The 20,191-nt window shown below is 38.0% G+C and overlaps 1 protein-coding gene across 1 annotated transcript in view; it reads left to right on the top strand.

Annotated features, from left to right (window-relative positions):
* Positions 1-20,191, top strand: part of LOC142343171 (uncharacterized) — a 91,374-nt gene that overhangs the window by 12,082 nt on the left and 59,101 nt on the right. The window contains exons 3-5 of the mRNA XM_075394872.1: positions 7,550-8,037; positions 12,855-13,012; positions 13,555-13,679. Coding sequence (XP_075250987.1) covers positions 7,550-8,037; positions 12,855-13,012; positions 13,555-13,679 — 771 coding nt within the window. The remainder of the gene's footprint in view (positions 1-7,549; positions 8,038-12,854; positions 13,013-13,554; positions 13,680-20,191) is intronic.

The raw sequence follows: 20,191 nt of genomic DNA, 5'->3' as shown, positions 1-20,191 counted from the left end.
TTACTTGACCGTTTTTGCGCTTTTTCGTAACTGACTTTTTCACAATTTCGTCCTTCATTTTTGATTTTTCTCTATTGCTCTTACTCCGAAGTAAAGATTGTTGCTAAAATAAAATCGACGGCAGCATAGCAACAAGAAGCACCTGATAGCCGAGTGGGCAGTGCTTCTGGTGAGAGATGGGGAATGTTTTGAATCCCGGCCTGGTTGATTTTTTTTTGAAACCAGGAACCCATGATTGCAACCCACGAAGAAAAATTTATGTAGGCTACAGCTCCTGAATTAATTTGCCTCGCCTGTCGTTCGAGAGCAATTCTTCCGACCTTAGTTGGTTAGTGTTTTTAGGTCCTACTATTCTCATTTTATATCGACACTACAGGTCCATGAAGATATCCAAGGTATTTTCTGGCAATCTGCCAACTATATTTTTGTTTTGTTAAAATAATGACTCTAGATAGTTGGTGGTTTTGTTTAATAGCTCTCAAATGAAAGTTTCAGCAATAATTTCTCTGATGCTGTGATTTCGGTGCTATTTAATGTCTGATGATTTTTTTCGGACCTGCACACAGACGACAGAAGTTTACTTTTTGCTGTCTTACTATTCGCGCGCATGTACAAAAACCTGTCCAATGAGTGAAATTGACTCCACGAATGCAATTTATTTGAATAATTGCCTAAATTATTGAACAGCGAAACATTTTGAAGTGAGCATGACTTTGAATTTTTGGATGAACAGAAGTAAACGCTACTATATTCAAAACTATTTTTTGTTTATCAGGCACCAATTGTTCCTTGCTTATCCATAGATCAGAAATAAAAAAGAAAAAACAAGTGTAAACTGAAAACGTTCAGGATTGAACCATACAAAAAATCATCCGAACTGGCGTAGGAATCTGACAATGTCAAACATCAGCCAAAAATTTTAGACTGATCAAACTAGCAAAGACTTCGCTTCTCTTATCGATCTCGTCTTAAAGATTCAAATCTGCGTTATTTACTTTCCGAACGAGAATATTAGGAATCATGAGAATGACAACTATTTAAGAGCTCCAATAAAAACCAAGTGAAAAAATCAAAGTTGCCAAACTGTATAGAATCAGAAAATGTTATAACAGAACATAACTGAGTATCAACATTGTATTTGGTATCAGTTTTGTTACAGAGGTCATCTTTCTATCAAAATAAAACGCTCAAAAATAATAAGTGACAAAATTGAAACCTTTTGCCAAAGTTTTGTTAAAATGCCAAAAAAGAACATTTTATTGAATTTTACCTAGCACTAAAGAACACTGTTAAACCACTGGCGGTTTGTGAAAAGGCCTACTTTACGCCAAACTAGAATCCTGAAAAACCAAGAAAAAATTTGTATCTTTTCATCATCGCGTCCATAACTCTGATGCAATGAGAAAACACTTAAAAAGGACCTGATTATAAAAGTTTTTATATATATTAAGAACAAAAAGCAGCCCATGCCAGAATACATAACACCAAAATTGGGCTTATTATTGTACTTTAGCGGATATTGTCTTTTAACACTGTCTTTAAAAATTCACGCCACAAAACCATCTACTTTTTTGCTCCACTACCGTTTGCGGCATTACCAATTTAAGTTCCTCAATTAGACCTCCAAAATCATGAAAATGAGTTGACAGGTCTTTTAAAAAGGATCCTTGAAAAAACTTCGAATTATAAAACATAGAAGGACAAATAGGCCTGGATTACAATCCAGAGAGCTCAATGATCTAATGACCTGACAATTATAATCTTTATAGCTACCTAAAACTAAGTATCAACAAAGCCTGTAATCATTTAAGCGCTAAATTGAGAATTTGAAACAAAAATCAAATACTATTTGGAATAACCATTAATAACAAAATTTTACCAAAATACTAGCAGGACGCTTTCTTAAAAAGAGTACAAAATAAAACAATATTGTGACAAGCCAAAAAGCAGGCAAAAACAAAAGTGGCAAACAAATTTGAAAGTCACGGGCGTCAGAGTGAGAGCCAAAAAATGCATGCAAAACATTTAAAATAACATAAAATACATACAGCCTGAATAGAAGTCATAGATTATCGTCAAGTAGTCTAATGAGTTAAAAAGGCATGATATAAATACAAATGAAGGCAATATTTACGAATACGCTTGAACATTTTGAAAAGATACGGCGTTTAACTCACTGAAACCGTTTGCTAAAGGTAAGAATCAACGAGATTAATCGCTAATACCACAATAAAAGCAACAAAAACAAGCAAGACTTAAATTTATTTTTTTTAAAATTATTTTTATGGATATACTGTCAAATTTATAAAAAGAATCAGTATGAACTCAAGCAACCAAATAGATTCACTTATGTCTTCTTAGCAACCAATGAAACCTGTCATTAATGAGAATAAGTAAGACGACATCAAAAAACAAACAATGAAACTTGCAGTTTTTCAAGTTTTTTTAAGAAATGTAATTTTTTCGAGTTTTGATGGGCTCATGGTCTACAAAACCTCCTCTAGAGTTTGATAATAGGTTACTGTATAGTTTTTTGTTGCAAAGGAAATGTTTTCAACATTTTAATATCATTAATTTTAGCAATTTTTTGTAAGTGTTATGAAAAAATTTGTTTTGTTTTTTTTAGTGGCCAATTAACCTCAAGGTGCTGCATAGTTTTGGGCGCAATGGACAAAGTTCGATTATTTTTTGAAATTTATTTTCATGTTCCTGATTCATTGACCTTTATAAATGAATGACATCCGTTAAGGCTTGAAATTGGGTTACTGGATAGCCCCAGGCACCTATGAAATGGTTCTGTAGAAAACTATTTGTTACATTTCATTAAAATTTGCTATTTTTTTCCTTCTCTTGATTTATCGATCTTTATGGGCCAATGAAACTTTTTATGTCTTGCAGATGAGTCACTAGACAGATTCCAGAGAATAAAATTGTTTTGTGTTTTTAATTATGCGAAATTGAGAAACTTTTAATTTTTCAATTTTTATTTCATGTTATTTTTCGCGATTTTGTCTATCAGTTTTGGCCAATAAACCACTTTCAAGGCTTGTGCGTGGCTGAATGATGTATTTATGGATCAAATTTGGCCTTCAGTGTAGAAGCTTCAAGAGTTTAAGGAATGATTATAATGTTGTTTTGTTTGTTTGATTATTTTAGTGTCTCAACTCTTGTGATTGTCTTTTTGGATTGCATTGTTCAATTGAATTGATTGTCAGGTACAGTAGTTGTAAGCTTTTCTTTCAATTCGTTGGATTGTAATTCAGGGCAATAAATGTTTTTTTTTTAAAATTTCGCTTGACTTTTTGATGACGATTTTCACGTTTGACTCATGACACACTCGCTGCTTCAACTGAATGGATTGTAATTTCTTTCACGCGTTGATTTACGCAATATTGCGAATACGGTCAATGTCAATAGAGCGAAATCAAAAGAAACGATATGAACCGATAAAACCCGGTCATTAGTTAATCAAAGTTCGAGAAGTTAAGCTCAAATTAACTTTAATAGCTTTTAGTTCTGAAGATGAATTATGTATAGTTTATGTAAAATGAACTAACCGTATTAGGATGACCGTAGACATAAAGGCTGACGAAGTTGTTGACGAACCAAAAATAACGGCAAATTTGCTGAGTTTATTTACCAAACACCAAAACTCACCATAATCTGATTTGTGATATTGTCATCGAGTTGAATTACTATTGGAATATGAATATGGTTAATAAGCGTGTTAGACGTGGGGCGAAAATTATGAAGGTGGTGGTAATTAGTACAGAGAATAAGTTGGCGGATAAGGAATTGAGGCGGCGGATTAAAGAATTGGATCGGGAGCGGTTGATACTAGTAAGCATGGAGCAAATAGCCCGCGGGCAACGGCTATTTGCTGCCAGGAGTAATGAAATGGTAACTGGGACGGAGTTGGAGGAGGAGATTATAAGTGAAATGATGGAGAGGGAGCAGACCAGGAGAAACTAAAACTAAACTTATATCTAGCTTCATCGTCATCATCATTGTATCTATTTTCATCATAATTATTGTTGTTTTATATATGTATATAGTCCTGATTTTATAATTTAATTTATTGTGGTTTTGGCTCCACTTTCCGTACGAGGTTAACGTGACCGAATCCTTCGTCATAACTTTCCCAGTGACCTTCTGGCTGTCCTGGTGAACTAACATAGATATAGATATTACTTGCGAGCGCTCGGGCAATCATCCGTAGGTCGGTCGAACTGAGCTCGGTAACATCTTCGGTCGAGTTACTAGAACGTACTCCATCGGGAAGGTCAAATAGGTAACGATTCGGTCCTGTTTGTCGCAAACGTTTCACCCAATCTTCGATAATCCCACCGGAATCGCGAAACCCAGTAAGTATGAGCGATAATGCTGAACATACGCAGTTGTAGGTGTAATGACTCGTACGTAAGGTCCTTACCTGAAACTGATTGACATCGAGAGAATCAGAATTGAAAGAAATGTAGCTAAGTGTTTTGTTAATAGGATATTTTAAATGATCGTGTTACATACTTTTGCAACACTCGGGAAAGTGGTATAGTTCCATCCAATTGGATTTCCAATTGCTTGCATATTCGCGCTACTCGGAGCCTGTTAATGTGAATCATAGGTCCGGTCTTACGAACCGCGATACGAAGTTGGCACTTTTTGCACTGTTTCACAATTCGCTGGCAAATCGGACGTAAACTTTCGACGTGGTACTTTCCGTACCGGATAGTGAATAGGCGAAGCTTCGTCCGGAAATGTCGTTCTTTGCAATTAAGAAGCTTTGAGGATGTCGTAGAGAGCTTTTTGTAGGGTAATATCTTGTTATACTCACTGACGTTCATTATAACTGAAATAATCTAGAGTTTTAGAAAATTCGTAATTTTGGCCAAATCTGAAAGTTTTTACAAGTTGGGACCGAAATTCTGTACACCCCCAACCCCGATTTTTTGAAACCGATATGGCTGAGCCGAGCTGGGGTCACCATCACCATAGGGCATCCCTAAGCTATTTACAAACCAGGATTGGTAGTGCCAGCTTTACCCAGTACGGAGCTTTTAACACTTGTGAGGGGAAAAAGTGATAATTTTGGGGTAAAATCCGAAATTCGCAATTTTCAAGTTTAATCAACGCTATTCATATTAGGGTGCAATAAGGCCCTGAGCCTACGCCTGGTTAGGTGGAAAACGAACCATACCCACCAAACGGCCTTATGTAAACAAAAGACCCGGAAACACATATTTGGTAGGTATCTAAGCATAAGTCGAGTTGTAGGCCATTTTGATTATTTTGGTAATTATTTGTGTACCTCTTGACTAGGCCGTAAGCCTGCAACCGCTTAAAGGATACTCAATCCCCACCCCAGGAATTACCCTATGTAAACAAACTGCCCGTAACGCCGGAAAATCTTGGAAATTGTATGTGTCGTAATTTGTATGTTAATTGGCGGCCATCTTGACTGACCTTAACAAGTGCGTTTAACACTTCACCATATTGCAGCATTTGTATTGCGGAATGTAAACAAAGTGGCCAATAGCATTGTAGAAAGCTGGATACTTGTTTCATAATGACGTTGTTTGTTTAAGCAAACAATTTGTTTGCTCAGCTTAGTATAAAAGCGGCTTACACTATAAGTGCAGCGCAGAAATTCTTAACCGTGAGTGAGTTAATAACCGATTGTTGGTGGATCTTACCCGCTGTGAATAGCGAGAGGCTCTTGTAATTGTTATTAGCGGCGCTCTGTGTTTTTGCCGGAGCGATTGAGCGAGAAGCTCTGAATAGTCGCTGTTATAGAGTGATAGTTATTTGGCAGAGTGTTGCCTGTTAGTTCGAGCGGTTAGCTCGGTTAGCGTTCTAGCGTGGTTCAAATCGCCAGGTGATTAGTTAGTTGTAGAGCGATTGCTCTGATAGTTTTCGAGTTACGGCGTTTATCGCGGGTATATAATCGAGCCGTGGGTTTATCGTTTCGCGGGATTTTTTGGTTGATTTGTACTTAAGGATTACTAGTCAGTACTCTGAGTAGTTTTTAAGTGTATGTTCGTTAGTGCTGTAGAATTGCTGTTACAGTTGTATAGCAATTGCTTGATTGTTGCTTATTTAGATTTATAATTACTAATACCTTGGTTGATTATTTATCTATGTATTTTGTTAATTGAATAGTTGCACTAACTGTTGTTTGAGCCGAAGAGAGCAAGTAAACGGGGTCATAAACAAGATCGAACCACCTAACAAAAACCTTTCGAGTTGTGAGATCTGGGCGCTAATTCCCGTTCTAGGTTGCCTAATAAAGTTCGGAATCTTACAGTTTATGAATCTAAATGAAACTTCACACCGAATAAGGAAGTAAAGTCTGTCAATTTTATCTCCTCTTTTTTCTTTCTCTATTTCAATACCGATGTGCGTCAACGGTGGCTATTTTCCGGCAATTTTGCTCTGAGAAGAAATTTTTACCGAAGTATGCAAAAGTAACCTCTAGTTAAGAGTTTTTCCGCTCAACTTCCTTTCGTTGCTTTTGAAAAAGGAAAAAAAAAACGATTATGATTTTTGCTAATTGAGGTGAAAAACTGTCCACTTTCTGAAATTTGATCATACTAATGAGATTTTACTGTGGTGATCAATCCTTATTTATGTAAGTAGCACAGGCTGTACTTTCCAAGGCATGATATAATTCTTTAATTATGGGCAATGTTTTTGGGTCTCATGTATCGCAGTCTATTTTTTCTGTCGATTTTTTACCCGATCCTGAGTACAAATGAGGCAGATAAAAGGTTTCATCGGGTTTGCAATAAGAGGGGTTTTAAAAGTGTTTTGTGACTGCTGGGTTGGTGGGGTTTGTCTGTGTGAAAATAAATACTTATAGAAACGTAGTGTTTTCAAAATGGGAAATATTTAAACATATGAGGTCCTTCAAACATTGACACTTTTACAATTTCCATTGTTTATTTTGAACTTTATTGCCTTGTATATTAAATATATATTCTACAATCGTTTTTTACAGGGTGAATGCAGAGTGCATTCTAATGTATTTGACGTATTTTTTGAAATTGAGTTCACCATCTGTTTGGCTCGATTTGAAGTTACCATTTCAATAGTTGAGCAATAATTTTAAAATTTTCCGTTCTTTGAAAGAGTTTAAACGTTGATTTACTATACGCGCGTAGATCTTGTTGTGGAACTGTTTCTTATCCCTTCCTGTAGAATGTGACCATCTTTATGTATTATTTTACACCTCTTATGCTATTTTTTTTTAATTTTAACGGCTCGTACCACGTCCTACTAACTTATATAAACAATTATCGTCTCAAAAACGTTATTTTGCTCTTATTCGTATCAAAATAAAAGATAGGCATTATTTGACTGAGAACACAAAGAATCTTTGAGGACCTATAAGAGTTGCGTTTCGTGAAGCTTGTGTTTCATGTACAGTAAACCTCTATCTACTTGAAACTAATTTTTCAAAGGCACATAGGGGAAGAAGTAAACAGTTCAACAATTTAACACAAATTGAATTCGTGCTGTTATCGTGTTACGATTTATGCTTCAATGTCTTCAGGGGATCTTTTGAAAGTGCTGGGCTATAATGAGACTGGGGAGTGGTGCGAAGCCCAACTAGTGCAATCTCAAAACCAATCACCAGACACAGTGCAACAACTACTAGGATGGGTACCCTTCAACTATATAGCCCCCGTGAACAGCAAGAGTACCCATTCCTGGTACCACGGACCTCTGAGTAAAATCGAAGCTGAACATCTACTTCTCAGCGGAGTGACCGGAAGTTTCCTGGTGCGGGAATCGGAAGGATCCTCTGGAACTTATACCATCTCATTACGTCACGACACACGAGTGTACCATTACAGAATTAATTATAATCAGAATGCGGCTATGTATTTTATATCGGAGGAGGCACAGTTTGAGACGCTTGAGAAGCTCATTCACCATCATTCGAAGTATACCTCGGGTCTGAGGAGTCTGCTCAAGTACCCGGCTGCCAAAAGGAAGCAAGCTCCGCCCCCAGTTTGGGCAACACCTCAAGACTCACAGGTAAGGTTATATGCAACTTCATCGCTAAAGACTTTGAAAATATGTTAAAGATCATCTTTAAAGGATCCAGAATGCTTAAGACATAATTCAACCTGTCTTTGCCAGCGTCTTAGAACAGATAGCAAGCAGCTGGCTTGAATTTTTAAATTTTCTTGCTATAGCTATCAAATGTGTTTCAAATTATAATTGTGACAACTTTTCAGTCTAAGAGTTGTAGTGCGTGATTGAGTCATAAGACTCTTGTTTGTCGTTATATTTGAGATAAAACGTTCTTTTTCATAACTAACATTATTGAGAAAAGTTTTGGTAGTTGAACGCGATACTTTCGATTGCAATTCAAGAGCTCGCTGTGTTGATTGATGCAATGCTAATTAGCAGCTACCTAATTTTTGTTATAAAATGGCATGAATTTACTAAACAGAAAAATGAAGCAAACATCTCGTTTACTTGTTTACACATTTAATTCTCATATCCGCAAAAATCTATTGAAGTTTTGTCCTCTTAACCATAATTTTAATGAAGTCTTCAGATAATTTCTGAATGCTCTCTTCATCTCTTTGGCTGCATTTTGCAGACTGAAGATGTTTTTTCTGCAGCACTGCCATAAAATTCGCCGCGTTTTGATAAATAATTGATGTTTGCCGTGAACTTGTTTGAACTGTGTGTTGATACATCGTGTGCTCGAATTTGAAAAATTCACTAGATCGATAGGACAAGCTAGAATTTAAAAGCATAGCAGTGGTCTGATATTTACACAATGTTAATTAAAAACGATACTTCATTGTATCCAAAATGTTTGCTAAAAATGTAGTTTTTCATGCTCGAATGCATTGTGGATCTTTGATCTGTTGTAAGTGACTTGATAAAATAAGCTTCATAAAAGTCGCCGCAGAAAGTAATTGATGAGTTTCTAATTAAGTCGAAAGATTGAGCTAAAAGTTGGGAGGTCGATGATACTTTGACAGTTTTAAATAAATTTCAGATCAAAAATAAAGAACACCTTTATAAGATTGACCACTGAAAATTTAAGTTTAGTAAAGAAGAACATTTACGAGTGCTAATTTTGTGAACTACTAAGCTTCAAAAACAAATTTCGGAAACTAAATTTTAATACAAGCTCAGCCAAAGACGATCTTATTATATAATCTTGTACAAAAACGAAAATGCTGTGATCTGCTGTGGATTGAAAAGTGACCGAAGATTCAAAGTGGGATTTTGTGAACTGTTAATATTTCAACGCTGTTTTTTATTAATAGCCGCACAGCGAGAGCTGGGGCTATTATTGGCCTTCTGTTGTTTTTTTTAATTCAAAGAACTTGAAAGTCAAATTGAAATTGGAGTAGTGATTTTGGTCACGCCGAAACAGGAAGTGGAGCGAAAAATCGAGTGGTTTTTCGGCGTAAATTTTTTTTTGCTCTAATTTTCAAGTAGAGCGAGAAAACGGTGTTTGAACAAAAATTCGCTTTCTCGCTGGTGGTTTTTTGTTCACATTCGGCAATTTCACTTTGATTTTTACTGTTTTCGAATTTTTGTATTGTGTTTTTCTAAATGGCTTTCCCAACCATTCGTAGTCCGTTCTAGTTCTACTTTTCTCCTCTTTAGTCAATGAAAATTCTTTGAATTGTACGGCAGGACTTGTCCTGCTATGTTTTTTTATTTTGTCAAGATTTTTACGACCATATGACGTCACAACCACTTCATTCTGCTTTTTGTTCAATCGTTTATGCAATTTCAACTGAAGCGAGTGATTTGATTTTTTTTTGAAATTGACTTTTATTTACTTTAATTCACAGAGATAAGGTCAAATGGGTGTGTGTCACTCGAAATGAAGGTTATTTGAGAGCAGCTAATAGAGGCAGCAAAAACTTATCCAGATTTTTAATAAAATATATCATATCAGCCTTCAATGAAATTTTTTTGGTCTGTCTTACTTTGTAATATCACGATTTTTTTTTGCAATTTTTTGATGAAACTTGCATTTTTTCAAATTTTCTGACTTTTAAATTTTTCTGGCCCCAGGTGACACGAAACCTCCTATAAGATTTGATAGTTTAATTAAAAATTTTTATTGGCCAACATTTTCAATATTTTAATGTCACAAATTTCAGCTTTTTTAAAATAAAGTTTGCAGTTTGTTTTTCAATTTTTGAAAAAAATTGTCATTTTTAGGCTTCTCCAGCCTCAAGGGCCAATGGACCTCCTCTAGGTTTTGATAATGGTTTACTGCACAGTTTTTAGTGGCAGAGAAAGAGTTCTCCAATTTTAATGTCACAAATTTTATTAGGTTTTTTCAAAATAAAGTTTTTTCAACAAAGTTCTTTCCGGCACCATAGGCCCCGGAACCTCCTCTAGGGTTTGATAATAAGTTACTGCAGTAGCTAGAGGTAATGGAATGGTTGTCAATATTTTTATAACAAGATTTTTAGAAATTTTTTGATAAAATTCAAATTCTTTTCAGGTTTCTGAAAATTTTTATGATCCGAATTTATCGAACTTTATGAGCCCATGATACTATTCAAGGCTTGAAATAGGGATTCTAGGATACTGAATAGTCTCTAGAGACAGTGAAACGGTTCTGAAGATATTAATATCACGGATTTTAGCAAGATTTTGTTAAAATTTGCAATTGTTTTTAATTTTTCTTTTTCTGAATTAAACGAGCTTTACTGGCCAACAAAACTTTTTCAAGTATTACAGAAGGGATACATGAAAGAACTCCAAAGAAAAAAATGTTTAAAAAATTGCGAAATTCGAAATGCTTAAATTTGCACTTCTTGAATCATTTTTCATATTTTCCGAGTTTAGTGAATGAAAAATCTCTTTCAAGGGTTATGCGTGAGTTAATGAGTGCATTGAATTGTATCATATTTGACCTTCCGTTTTAAAGCTTCAAGAGTTTTATCAATGTTTATTTTGTTTAGTTCGGTTATTTTAGTTTCTCAACTTTTGAGATTGTCTTTTTAGCTGGGATTGTTCAATTGATCTGCTGGCCGAGTTCAGTAGTTCTCAGTTTTTCATTCAATTCTTTGGATTGTATTTCAGGAGCTGTCCTGCTATGTTTTTTTTGCTTTGTTGTATTAAAATGTTTTTCTTTATCTTAGTTCACTGCTTGTTCAATATTTCTCTTGTTCAATGTTTTTGACTTATCGAGGCTAGTTTCACTCCTCTCATTCTGCCAAGTTTTTTTGGACAGCAGTTGCTCAGCAGAACAATTCTAAATGAACAGAGTCATTTTTAAACAAAGAAATCAGAAATAAAAACGGGATAAACCTATAAAGCCCAATTTTAGATGCCCGTTACTCAAACTTTGTTTTTAGTTACCTTGTCTACTGCTTATTAGTATTGATACTAGCCCATATGTCTCACCACGAAACAGGAATGTGTTCAGGATCGTGAGAAGTACTTCAGCGTTTGCTGAGTGATCATATATTATGTAATTTTAAGAAATGAAGTAAATATTTTAGTAGCTGCGATAGCTATGAAGAGCTATTTTTGGCCTTGTCTTGGTTTTTCTTTTGTCAATTTTTTATTAGGACTTTTTGACGCCACAATCGCTTCAACTCAGCTTTTATTAATTCACATAATTTTTGTACTGAATTCCGTTCGTGACCTCGCATTTAATTGGGTTGAGTATTTTTTGCATTCGCATGATCAGTTTTTTTTCACACGTGATGTACCTACCTTTAAAAATGACTTCTACGTTCGCTGAAATTGATTTTTGCGAACTGTATTACTGGAGGTAAGGTCAATTGAGGTTATCCTAAACTAACTGAAAGTTATACAACCGCAGTTTTACAGCAAATGAGTTAAATTCATTTACATACATCACAACAATTTGCATGACAACGTTCTTCTTTCTTTTTTCAAGTCTCATTCTTCATTTGTGTTTTCTTTGTGTACTTTGTAACTGAACACAGGTCTCTGAAGCTATCGTAACTATTTTCTGCAACCTGCAGTTTTGTTGATTTTAAGTTTTTGTCTCCAGGTTTTTTTTTTAATTGTTCATTAGTTTTTTCTCTGTCATGTAGGTAGTCAACAGTTGAACCCAGACAATATCAAAGTTTCTCGTGAACTGTTGTTACGATGTCGAATCTGTTAGGGAAAGAAATGTTCAATATATTTTTTAGCTTTTAATTGCTCTCGAACGAAGTTGGTAGCAATTATATTTGTCCTGTGGTCTTTTTTACGCAATTTTTTATTTCAGTGATTTTTAGTCTGACACTTTTCGTCTTAAAAAAAAACGGTATGAACTGGTTAGACCCAGAGGGCATTAAGTGGGCTGAGCAGCTCTCTGGGAGCCTTACGCCTTACTAATCTCTAAGTGTGCGATTCGCCAAAACGGTTTTAGGGAGACATCTTCATGGTGTGAAGGGAGGTTCTTAGTTTGACCCCCCAGTCACCCCCTCAGTAGAGGTCTTTCATTTTAGTGATTGTTTGGCCATTGTTTTAGTCATAATTATGTATCGGTTGTTCGTCTATCGAATGTTCTTATTTTGGTCGAGATCATTGTTACGGCCATATGATCGCGGGTTACGGCCTAAATTTTTTTGAGTCTCATCCTTTTCTTTTGTACGTTGAAACTACAAGTCTATGAATTTATCGCAGCTATTTTCTGGCAAGTAGCCAGCTATGTTTAGGTTCCTGTATTTTTTGCTATATGCCGCCCAATTTGAAAATGTCCTATTTTCAAATACTTCCGATAATCTCAATTTTAAATCCCATTCTTCATGAATATGATGAAATTATGAAAATTTGCTTTTCGTTCTCTCTAAAGTGTCATTTTCTGAAAACTTTTGAGCAAGAGGTGTTGTGTTCAGAGTGCAATAGGAAACAGTGGCAGTAGTGGCTCAGGTGGAACAAGTGCAGACTTGCAGAGTGTGAATGACCAGTGGGAGTTAGACAGGACAGAGATCCAGATCAAAGAGAGGCTTGGATCCGGACAATACGGTGACGTCTACCGTGCCGTCTGGACTAGGTTTGTTGGGCTTCTTACCCTCTCCGATATCTGAAGAGATAAATATATTTCCTGCCCGGCCGATATGAACAAGCTATTGCGCGATGCGATGTACACTGTTTCCATGAATTGCCTTTTAACAATATTACTTTACATTAGGATACAGTATCTCTTACCGATTTTGGAAAGTTTTATCTGATATATAGGCAATAATTAGTTTGAGATCAGAGCTAGAATCCTTGTAAAAAGTTCAGAATTTCCGAGATGAATATAGAAATGTTTGAATATTTTTCCCATTCTGGATATCTCAGATAATAAGAACCTAAAACATCAATCTCTACAGTCATCAGAATAGAATTGACTGTATAATGGAACTCTTTTCTTCAGAAAACCATATTTTTACTAGTGTTATTTTAGAGAGATATTTTTTATGGCCTGTACGAAATGGGGTTAGCCGGTAGAATAGATATGCACTGTTAGTGTGTTAAAATATCAGTTGGATTGTTGCATTTGACCAGGAAGAATTTTTCCTAAATAGAAATCACTAAACTTGTTGTCGATAGGTTCCAAGGTGGTGTGACGGTGGCAGTGAAGACACTAAGAGAGGGAACCTGCAGCATGGACGAGTTCATGCAAGAAGCGCAGATTATGAAGACGCTCAGACACGACAATCTTGTTCAGCTACTTGGTATGTACAATCTTTTTCATTTCGTAATTCAACTTTGTATTTTAGCCGATTGTTTGTGATTAATTGCTCTCGAAGTTTGAAGCAGTTATTTCAAACCTGTGTCTTTATGCAAAATCGTTGCTCGACCGTTTTGTACTATAATATTCTTTCGATTTCTTTCCCGATTGGTTTTTCTACGCTCGACTTGATTTTGCGTGACCTAAATTGCGCCCATTCAGAGAAATTGCATTGATAGCCCTTGACAACAAAACTTAGCAACCGCGACTATTACCTGCAACCGTCGGGTATATTTTTAATAGCCGCCCACATCTTCTCAGCCGGCTATTTTAGCGCTCCTATTTTTTTACAATTCAAAGAATTTGAATTGTATTGGGGCGCTGTCTTTTTTTTAATATCTGTTCTCTTTTTAATATCACTAGTGAGAAAAAATTATTTTCTCAATTAATTCATAGTCCATTCTAGGTCTAGTATTTCTGTTTAGTCAAAATTCTGCAAATGAAAATTCTTTGAATTGTACGTCAGGACTTGTCCTGCTATGTTTTTTTTACTTCGTCGAACTTTTTTTCGCTTTACCATTTTGCCGCTTTTTCAGCATTTTGCGTGAAATCTTTTTGACTTCTCTAGGCTAGTTTCTCTCTTCTCTCATTCTGCTAAAAGTGAATTTGAACATCAGTTGCTCAGCAAAGCAATTCAAAATGAAGAGTCAGAATAAAAAATTGAAGTCAGAAATAGAAACGGGATAAACCCATGAAGCCCAATTTTAGATGCCCGCTATTTGAACGTCGTTCCTATAAGTCTTAGTTACCATCCCTTGGTAACCATCTCTTGCTTATTGGTATTGATAGTAGCCCCTGTAGCCTCTCTCTATGAAACAGAAGTATGTTTAACTACGAAATGCCATCAAAATAAATCGGACTTAAATCGGATTTTCTTCAAAAATCTTTTCGATATCTTCTATTCTTTCAATCCCAATCATGCTTATTGGAATCAACGGCGGCTATTTTCCGGCAATCTGCCGGGTATGTTTGTATCATTAAATGAATTCCAAATTTGTAATAGCTCACACCACAAAGTTTGTAGCAATTACTGGGTCCTGACGATTAATAGCCGCCCTAATCTTCTCAGCTGGCTATTATAGCGCCCCTATTTTTTTGTACTTCGCTAGACAAAAAATTTTTGCTGTACCACATTGTACAGCTTTTTTTACCCTTATCGTTCTGACTTAGGCTAAAGGTTACTTCTCTTGAGCAAAAGGAGGCCTCTATTTGTCTTGAAATAGATTTTAAATCCTCATTTTAGCTTTAAGTGAGTGCAAAAGTGAAATAATGACCTATGCACTCTTAATCTTTTCTGAAACAAATTTTAAACAAAGTTTGTTGTCATCATCATCATCAGTCGTTCGCTTCTTCATATATCCAGGTTGAGTTCTTCAAGCCAGTCTATGGCGGTCTCCGTGAGGTGGCAAAGTTCTCCCATGCCTCCTGGTAGGTACGTTAGAGGGCACTCTTCCACGATGTGCTGGGAAGATGGTCTGCTCAGGCCACAGACACAGGTAGTGTTGTTCCAGTTGGACTTGAGCGCGCTAGTGCGGAGGCGGTTGAGCCGGCACCAAGACCTCCTGGGGAGCTTGTCCGAGGCCTTGTTGAAATCGACGGGGATTTCTTCGTTGAGTTGTTGCAATACCGTCTGCGGTTTCTTCGCGGGGAATTGGATTCTGCTCTTCAGCCGGGAGCGTCTTCTGGTATCGTCCACAAGGTGATTCAGAAGTTTGATGTTAGAATTCTGACATGTGCTCGCTCTAGCGTCAACAATGCTGTCACGCCTCTTGCGGGGATTCTCCATGTTGGACACGAGCGGGAGAAAATCTGTTTTCGTATTCATGGGGGTGCCGGAAACTATTCGCATGGCCTGGAACATCTTGCGGTCGACTTTGGGCGCATGCGCGGAGTTGTGCCAGACACTGCACGCGTAATCAGCCACTGACTGTACAAGAGCAAGCGAAGAGATGCGCAAGCTCCTTGGCTTAGTGCCCCAAGACTTGCCGGCAAGCATTCTAATGAGGTTCACACGTTTCTGGAGCTTCTCGGCCGTGTTAGTGCAGTGCTGGTTGTAGGTCAGAGACCTGTCAAGTTCAACCCCGAGGTATTTGAAGCTCGACTCCGCAGGGACCTTTTCCCCATTCAGGATGATATCCAGGTCGGGCTTGCGGGGACCCAGGTTGAAGAGAACCGACACACATTTTGAAGGATTGAGGCGGAGCTTCCACTTCCGGTAGTAGTCCGCTAAGGCATTAGCATCAGCTTGGAGGTCCGCCTGGACGGCGATTGTGGTTTTGCCTCTGGCGAGGAGGGCGCTGTCGTCTGCGTACATGTATTTGCTGCACCTGCTTGAAGGGGTATCATACGTGTAGCAGTTGAACAGTATAGGCGCTAGAACAGAGCCTTGTGGCAGGCCATTCCGTACCCTCCTCCATGTGGATTTGGTGTTGCCAGTGTGGACCCTGAAACTGCGGTTAGAAATCAGGTCTTGGATGACCTGAATGACGTGGACATCCGGGATCATCTTCGTGAGCTTGTAAGTGAGTCCGGTTATCCAGACAGTGTCATAGGCTGAAGAGAGATCGACAAAGACGGCACCTACAGAACTCTTAGCCTGGAAAGCGTCCTCGATCTCCTGGGTGATGTTCAGTACTTGGAGTTCAGTAGATCTGTGGGGTCGAAATCCAAACTGTTCATCTGGGAGGGCGCATTCGACAAAAGGAGAGATCCTTTTCATAACGACGCGTTCGTAGAGTTTGTATCCAAGGCTCAGAAGCGAGATTGGTCTGTAGCTTCTGACGTCGACTGGGTCTTTCTTTGGTTTCAAGACCGGTATAATTTTGGCTTTCCGCCAAATTTTTGGTATGCAGCGCAAATTGAAGCAGCGTTGGAGAAATTCAGTCAGCCAGCTAAGGGCGTTGGGTCCTAGGTTTTTCAGGAATTCCGGGAACATTTGGTCCAAGCCAGGTTGCTTGTTCTGCTTGATCTCTCGGATGGCGTCGATCACTTCCTGGGTTTGGATCTTACCGCTCAGCGAGATGTTTTCCTTCTTCTCTTCCCGAAAGGACTTCATGTGAGCTCGTATTTCGTGCTTCAGGGCAGGTTCGGTTCTGGGGATGCGAGATACATTTGCGAGCATAGTGGCGTACTCATTGGCGTTGACTGTGTTCACCGTCTTCGTTTGATGCCGGTTGTTGAGCTTGCGCATCAGTTGAAAAGCTTTACGAGAAGATCGGGTGAAGTCAGTCTTTTCTACCGTATCAATCCAGCGTTGTTCGCGGTCCTTGGAGAGTTCTGCGAGTAGCTTCTCGCCGGCCCTGCGTCTTTTGGCGTAGTCGTTAGCCTGCGTGGCCTCTTTGTACAAAGCAGCTTTGCTACTGTCCCAGCAGGGGATGTACTCCTTCCGTGCCCCTCTAGGGATGCTTCTTTTAGCAGCAGTGCGCATGAGTTGGCAGAACTCTTTCCAAGCTTCGGAGATGTCTCTGATCTTCACATTGCCGATGGACTTCTCGGTGATCTTCCGGAACTTGTCCCAGTTAGCCTTCCAGAAGTTCCATCGCGGCAGGTAGCTTGTGGGGAAACACTCGATCTGAGTTCCCAGGGTGGTGAGAATCGGGAAGTGCTGCGATTTGGGGAATTGACTGAGTACCTGGTAGTCTGTGTCGTCTCTGCTCCTGCTGATCACAAGGTCAGGGTGAGTGGATGTACCCCAAATGGCAGAGCGAAAGGTGTAGACAGAAGGTTGGTAGTGGACATGTAGGTCGGCCAGCTCCGTCCATTCCATCAGTCTTGTTCCATCCACTGAGTCTGTCTTGTATCCCCAAGCCGTGTGGGCACAGTTGAAATCGCCAATGTAGATTTCAGCTGTGGGGAGATCGTGTGGGTTCCATAGAGACGAGCTAGGTGGCCTGTACACATTGACCAGTTTTATCCCATGAATCTCAACACAGTGCCATTGCCATTGACTGGGGAGGGAGTTGCATATGCGCTTGTAGGGGATGTCCTTGCGGACCAGGGTGACTAGGCCAGCGCTACGGTTGGCAGTGTTCAGCGACTCAAAGGCTGCGTCGTAGTTGGGGATGCAGAAGCCTTCATGCTGTTTGTGGGTCTCTTGTAGAAATATGACATGTACTGCGTGCGTTTGAGCTATGTGCTTTATAACATCCTTCTTTGCATTTGTGAGACCTTCCACATTGAGCGAAAGAATTTTCAGGTTGTGGATTGAAGAATTTGCGGTTGAATTTGGATCATTGGTTTCCCCTAGCGGGTACTCACGGGGGGCACGACGTGAACGTTGATCCATTGCTCCCCGTTTGTTGTCAAATGAACAAACTCAGAAGTTTCGTATACGTCTAATCTGAAAACCAATTGGATTTTCAGAATTATTTATAAGTGTAATTGTAAGCAACCAAGTTTAACAAAAACACCAAATGAGTGAAAGACCAAATTTAGAAACTCAACAATTTAATGGCCTCAAAATTAATTGGCATCTCCAAAATTAAGTGGCTTTAATTATATATCTATGTTTAGCTATCAATTGAAAAAAGGATTTTAGATTACGATTTCCCTCAGTTTTGGATGATAAAGACTTTTAAAATGAGATTAAGGGGCTAAAAACAAAAAAAAGGTTTGAACTCAAATTTCTTTTTTATTTTAAATTTAGTTTCCAGTCTTAAAAACCTTTATTGCACTACTGAAGTCAATGCGATCTTTCATTACTCAGACAAACATACAGAAAAAACATCCAAAATCAAAACCCAAAACTATGATAAAGGATCTTGCTAGAACTTCGCGAGACTTCTCAGTTTTTAGGACTGAATAACAATCAAATATATAACACAAAAATGGTCAAAGTTTGTTCAAGCTAGATAATCACAAATCATGTCATGTGTGAGGATTTTCAGATTTGCTCTTGAAACTTACCAAACGCCTGTTTTAAGAAATTTTTAACATATCATAGACACCAACATATACAAAACTAAAAAAAATTGAAATCCCCCAATAAATCTTATGGTTTAAATTTTGAGTAACCAAACAGAACCTCACAGAAAATTTGAAACTAAAACTGACAAAAAACACGCACATACGTTTTAGCTTGAAGCATCTAGAAGCATCTAGAACCTCATGTTAATAAAAATAATTTTTAAGTCGACAAAACAATAGTGAGGGGATTTTTCATAATTAATTGCTCTCAAACGAAGTTTGTAGCAATTATATTAGTCCTGTCAGTCTTTTTATTAATGCAATTTTTCGTTTGACCAATTTTTCGTCTGATGCATTTGACTTTTCGTCCTCAAAAACGGGATAAACAGGTAGCGCCCAGCGGGCATTAAGTGCTCTTAGAGCCTTTCAGCTCACTAGTCTTCAAGTATGCGATTCACAGAATCTGTTTTTGAGACTTATACTTATGGTGTGAAGAGCGGTTCTTAGAGATTGACTCCCCGCCCCCCATTGTTGCAACTCCCTCAGCCTCCGGTGCACCCCACTCCCGCTGCGCTCACTCTTGCCCCTTCAGTTAAGCTAAAGCTAGCGTCAATAAAACGTGCCTAGCTACCGACGTAGCCAACCGCTGGCAGGTCGTTTGAGAGCAATTTGCCCGACGTTAGTCGGTTATGTTCTGTTATTTTAAAAACTTCTAAACCATCCGATGTCAAATGGAAACATTCAGAGTGTTTAATTATGCTTCCCTAGAAAGACAAATAGTCTTGTTGGCAATCAATTAATTACTAGAAGTCAAAATTTCTCAATTCTTTTCGAAATTAAATGTTGAGTGACTATTTTTTAATGTATTATTAACTATTAATAGAAATAGAGATAAAGATTCAGATTCGCTTCATTATTGCATTATGAGGACTTTATTAACTGCGATTTAAAGGCAAGACATCTAAAACGGCCAAATTTCAAAGTTCACTTAAATTCTTTTGGAAGCATGTAGTGTTCATTAGCTTTGAACTCAAATAAAAAACCTGAAGTTTGAACTCAAGCCAATAATAAGCTTCTCTTATTCCACAACTGAAATCAATCAAAACTGTTTTTGCACAGACTGCGACGAAATTACAGAAAGAAATTTGTAATAAAATTTCGAAATTCATAATTGCTCTCAAACGAAGTTTGTAGCAATTATATTAGTCCCGTCGGTCTTTTATTAATGCAATTTTTCGTTTGACCAATTTTTCGTCTGATGCATTTGACTTTTCGTCCTCAAAAACGGGATAAACAGGTAGCGCCCAGCGGGCATTAAGTGCTCTTAGAGCTTTTCAGCTCACTAGTCTTCAAGTATGCGATTCACAGAATCTGTTTTTGAGACTTATACTTATGGTGTGAAGAGCGGTTCTTAGAGATTGACTCCCCGCCCCCCATTGTTGCAACTCCCTCAGCCCCCGGTGCACCCCACTCCCGCTGCGCTCACTCTTGCCCCTTCAGTTAAGCTTAAGCTAGCCTCAATAAACCGTGCCTAGCTACTGACGTAGCCAA

The sequence above is a fragment of the Convolutriloba macropyga genome, chromosome 7, assembly GCF_964194025.1.
Source record: "Convolutriloba macropyga chromosome 7, txConMacr16.3, whole genome shotgun sequence".
Lineage (NCBI taxonomy): Eukaryota > Metazoa > Xenacoelomorpha > Acoela > Convolutidae > Convolutriloba > Convolutriloba macropyga.
The sequence above is the reverse complement of the archived record's forward strand: the minus strand, read 5'-3'. Positions and strand labels throughout refer to the sequence as shown.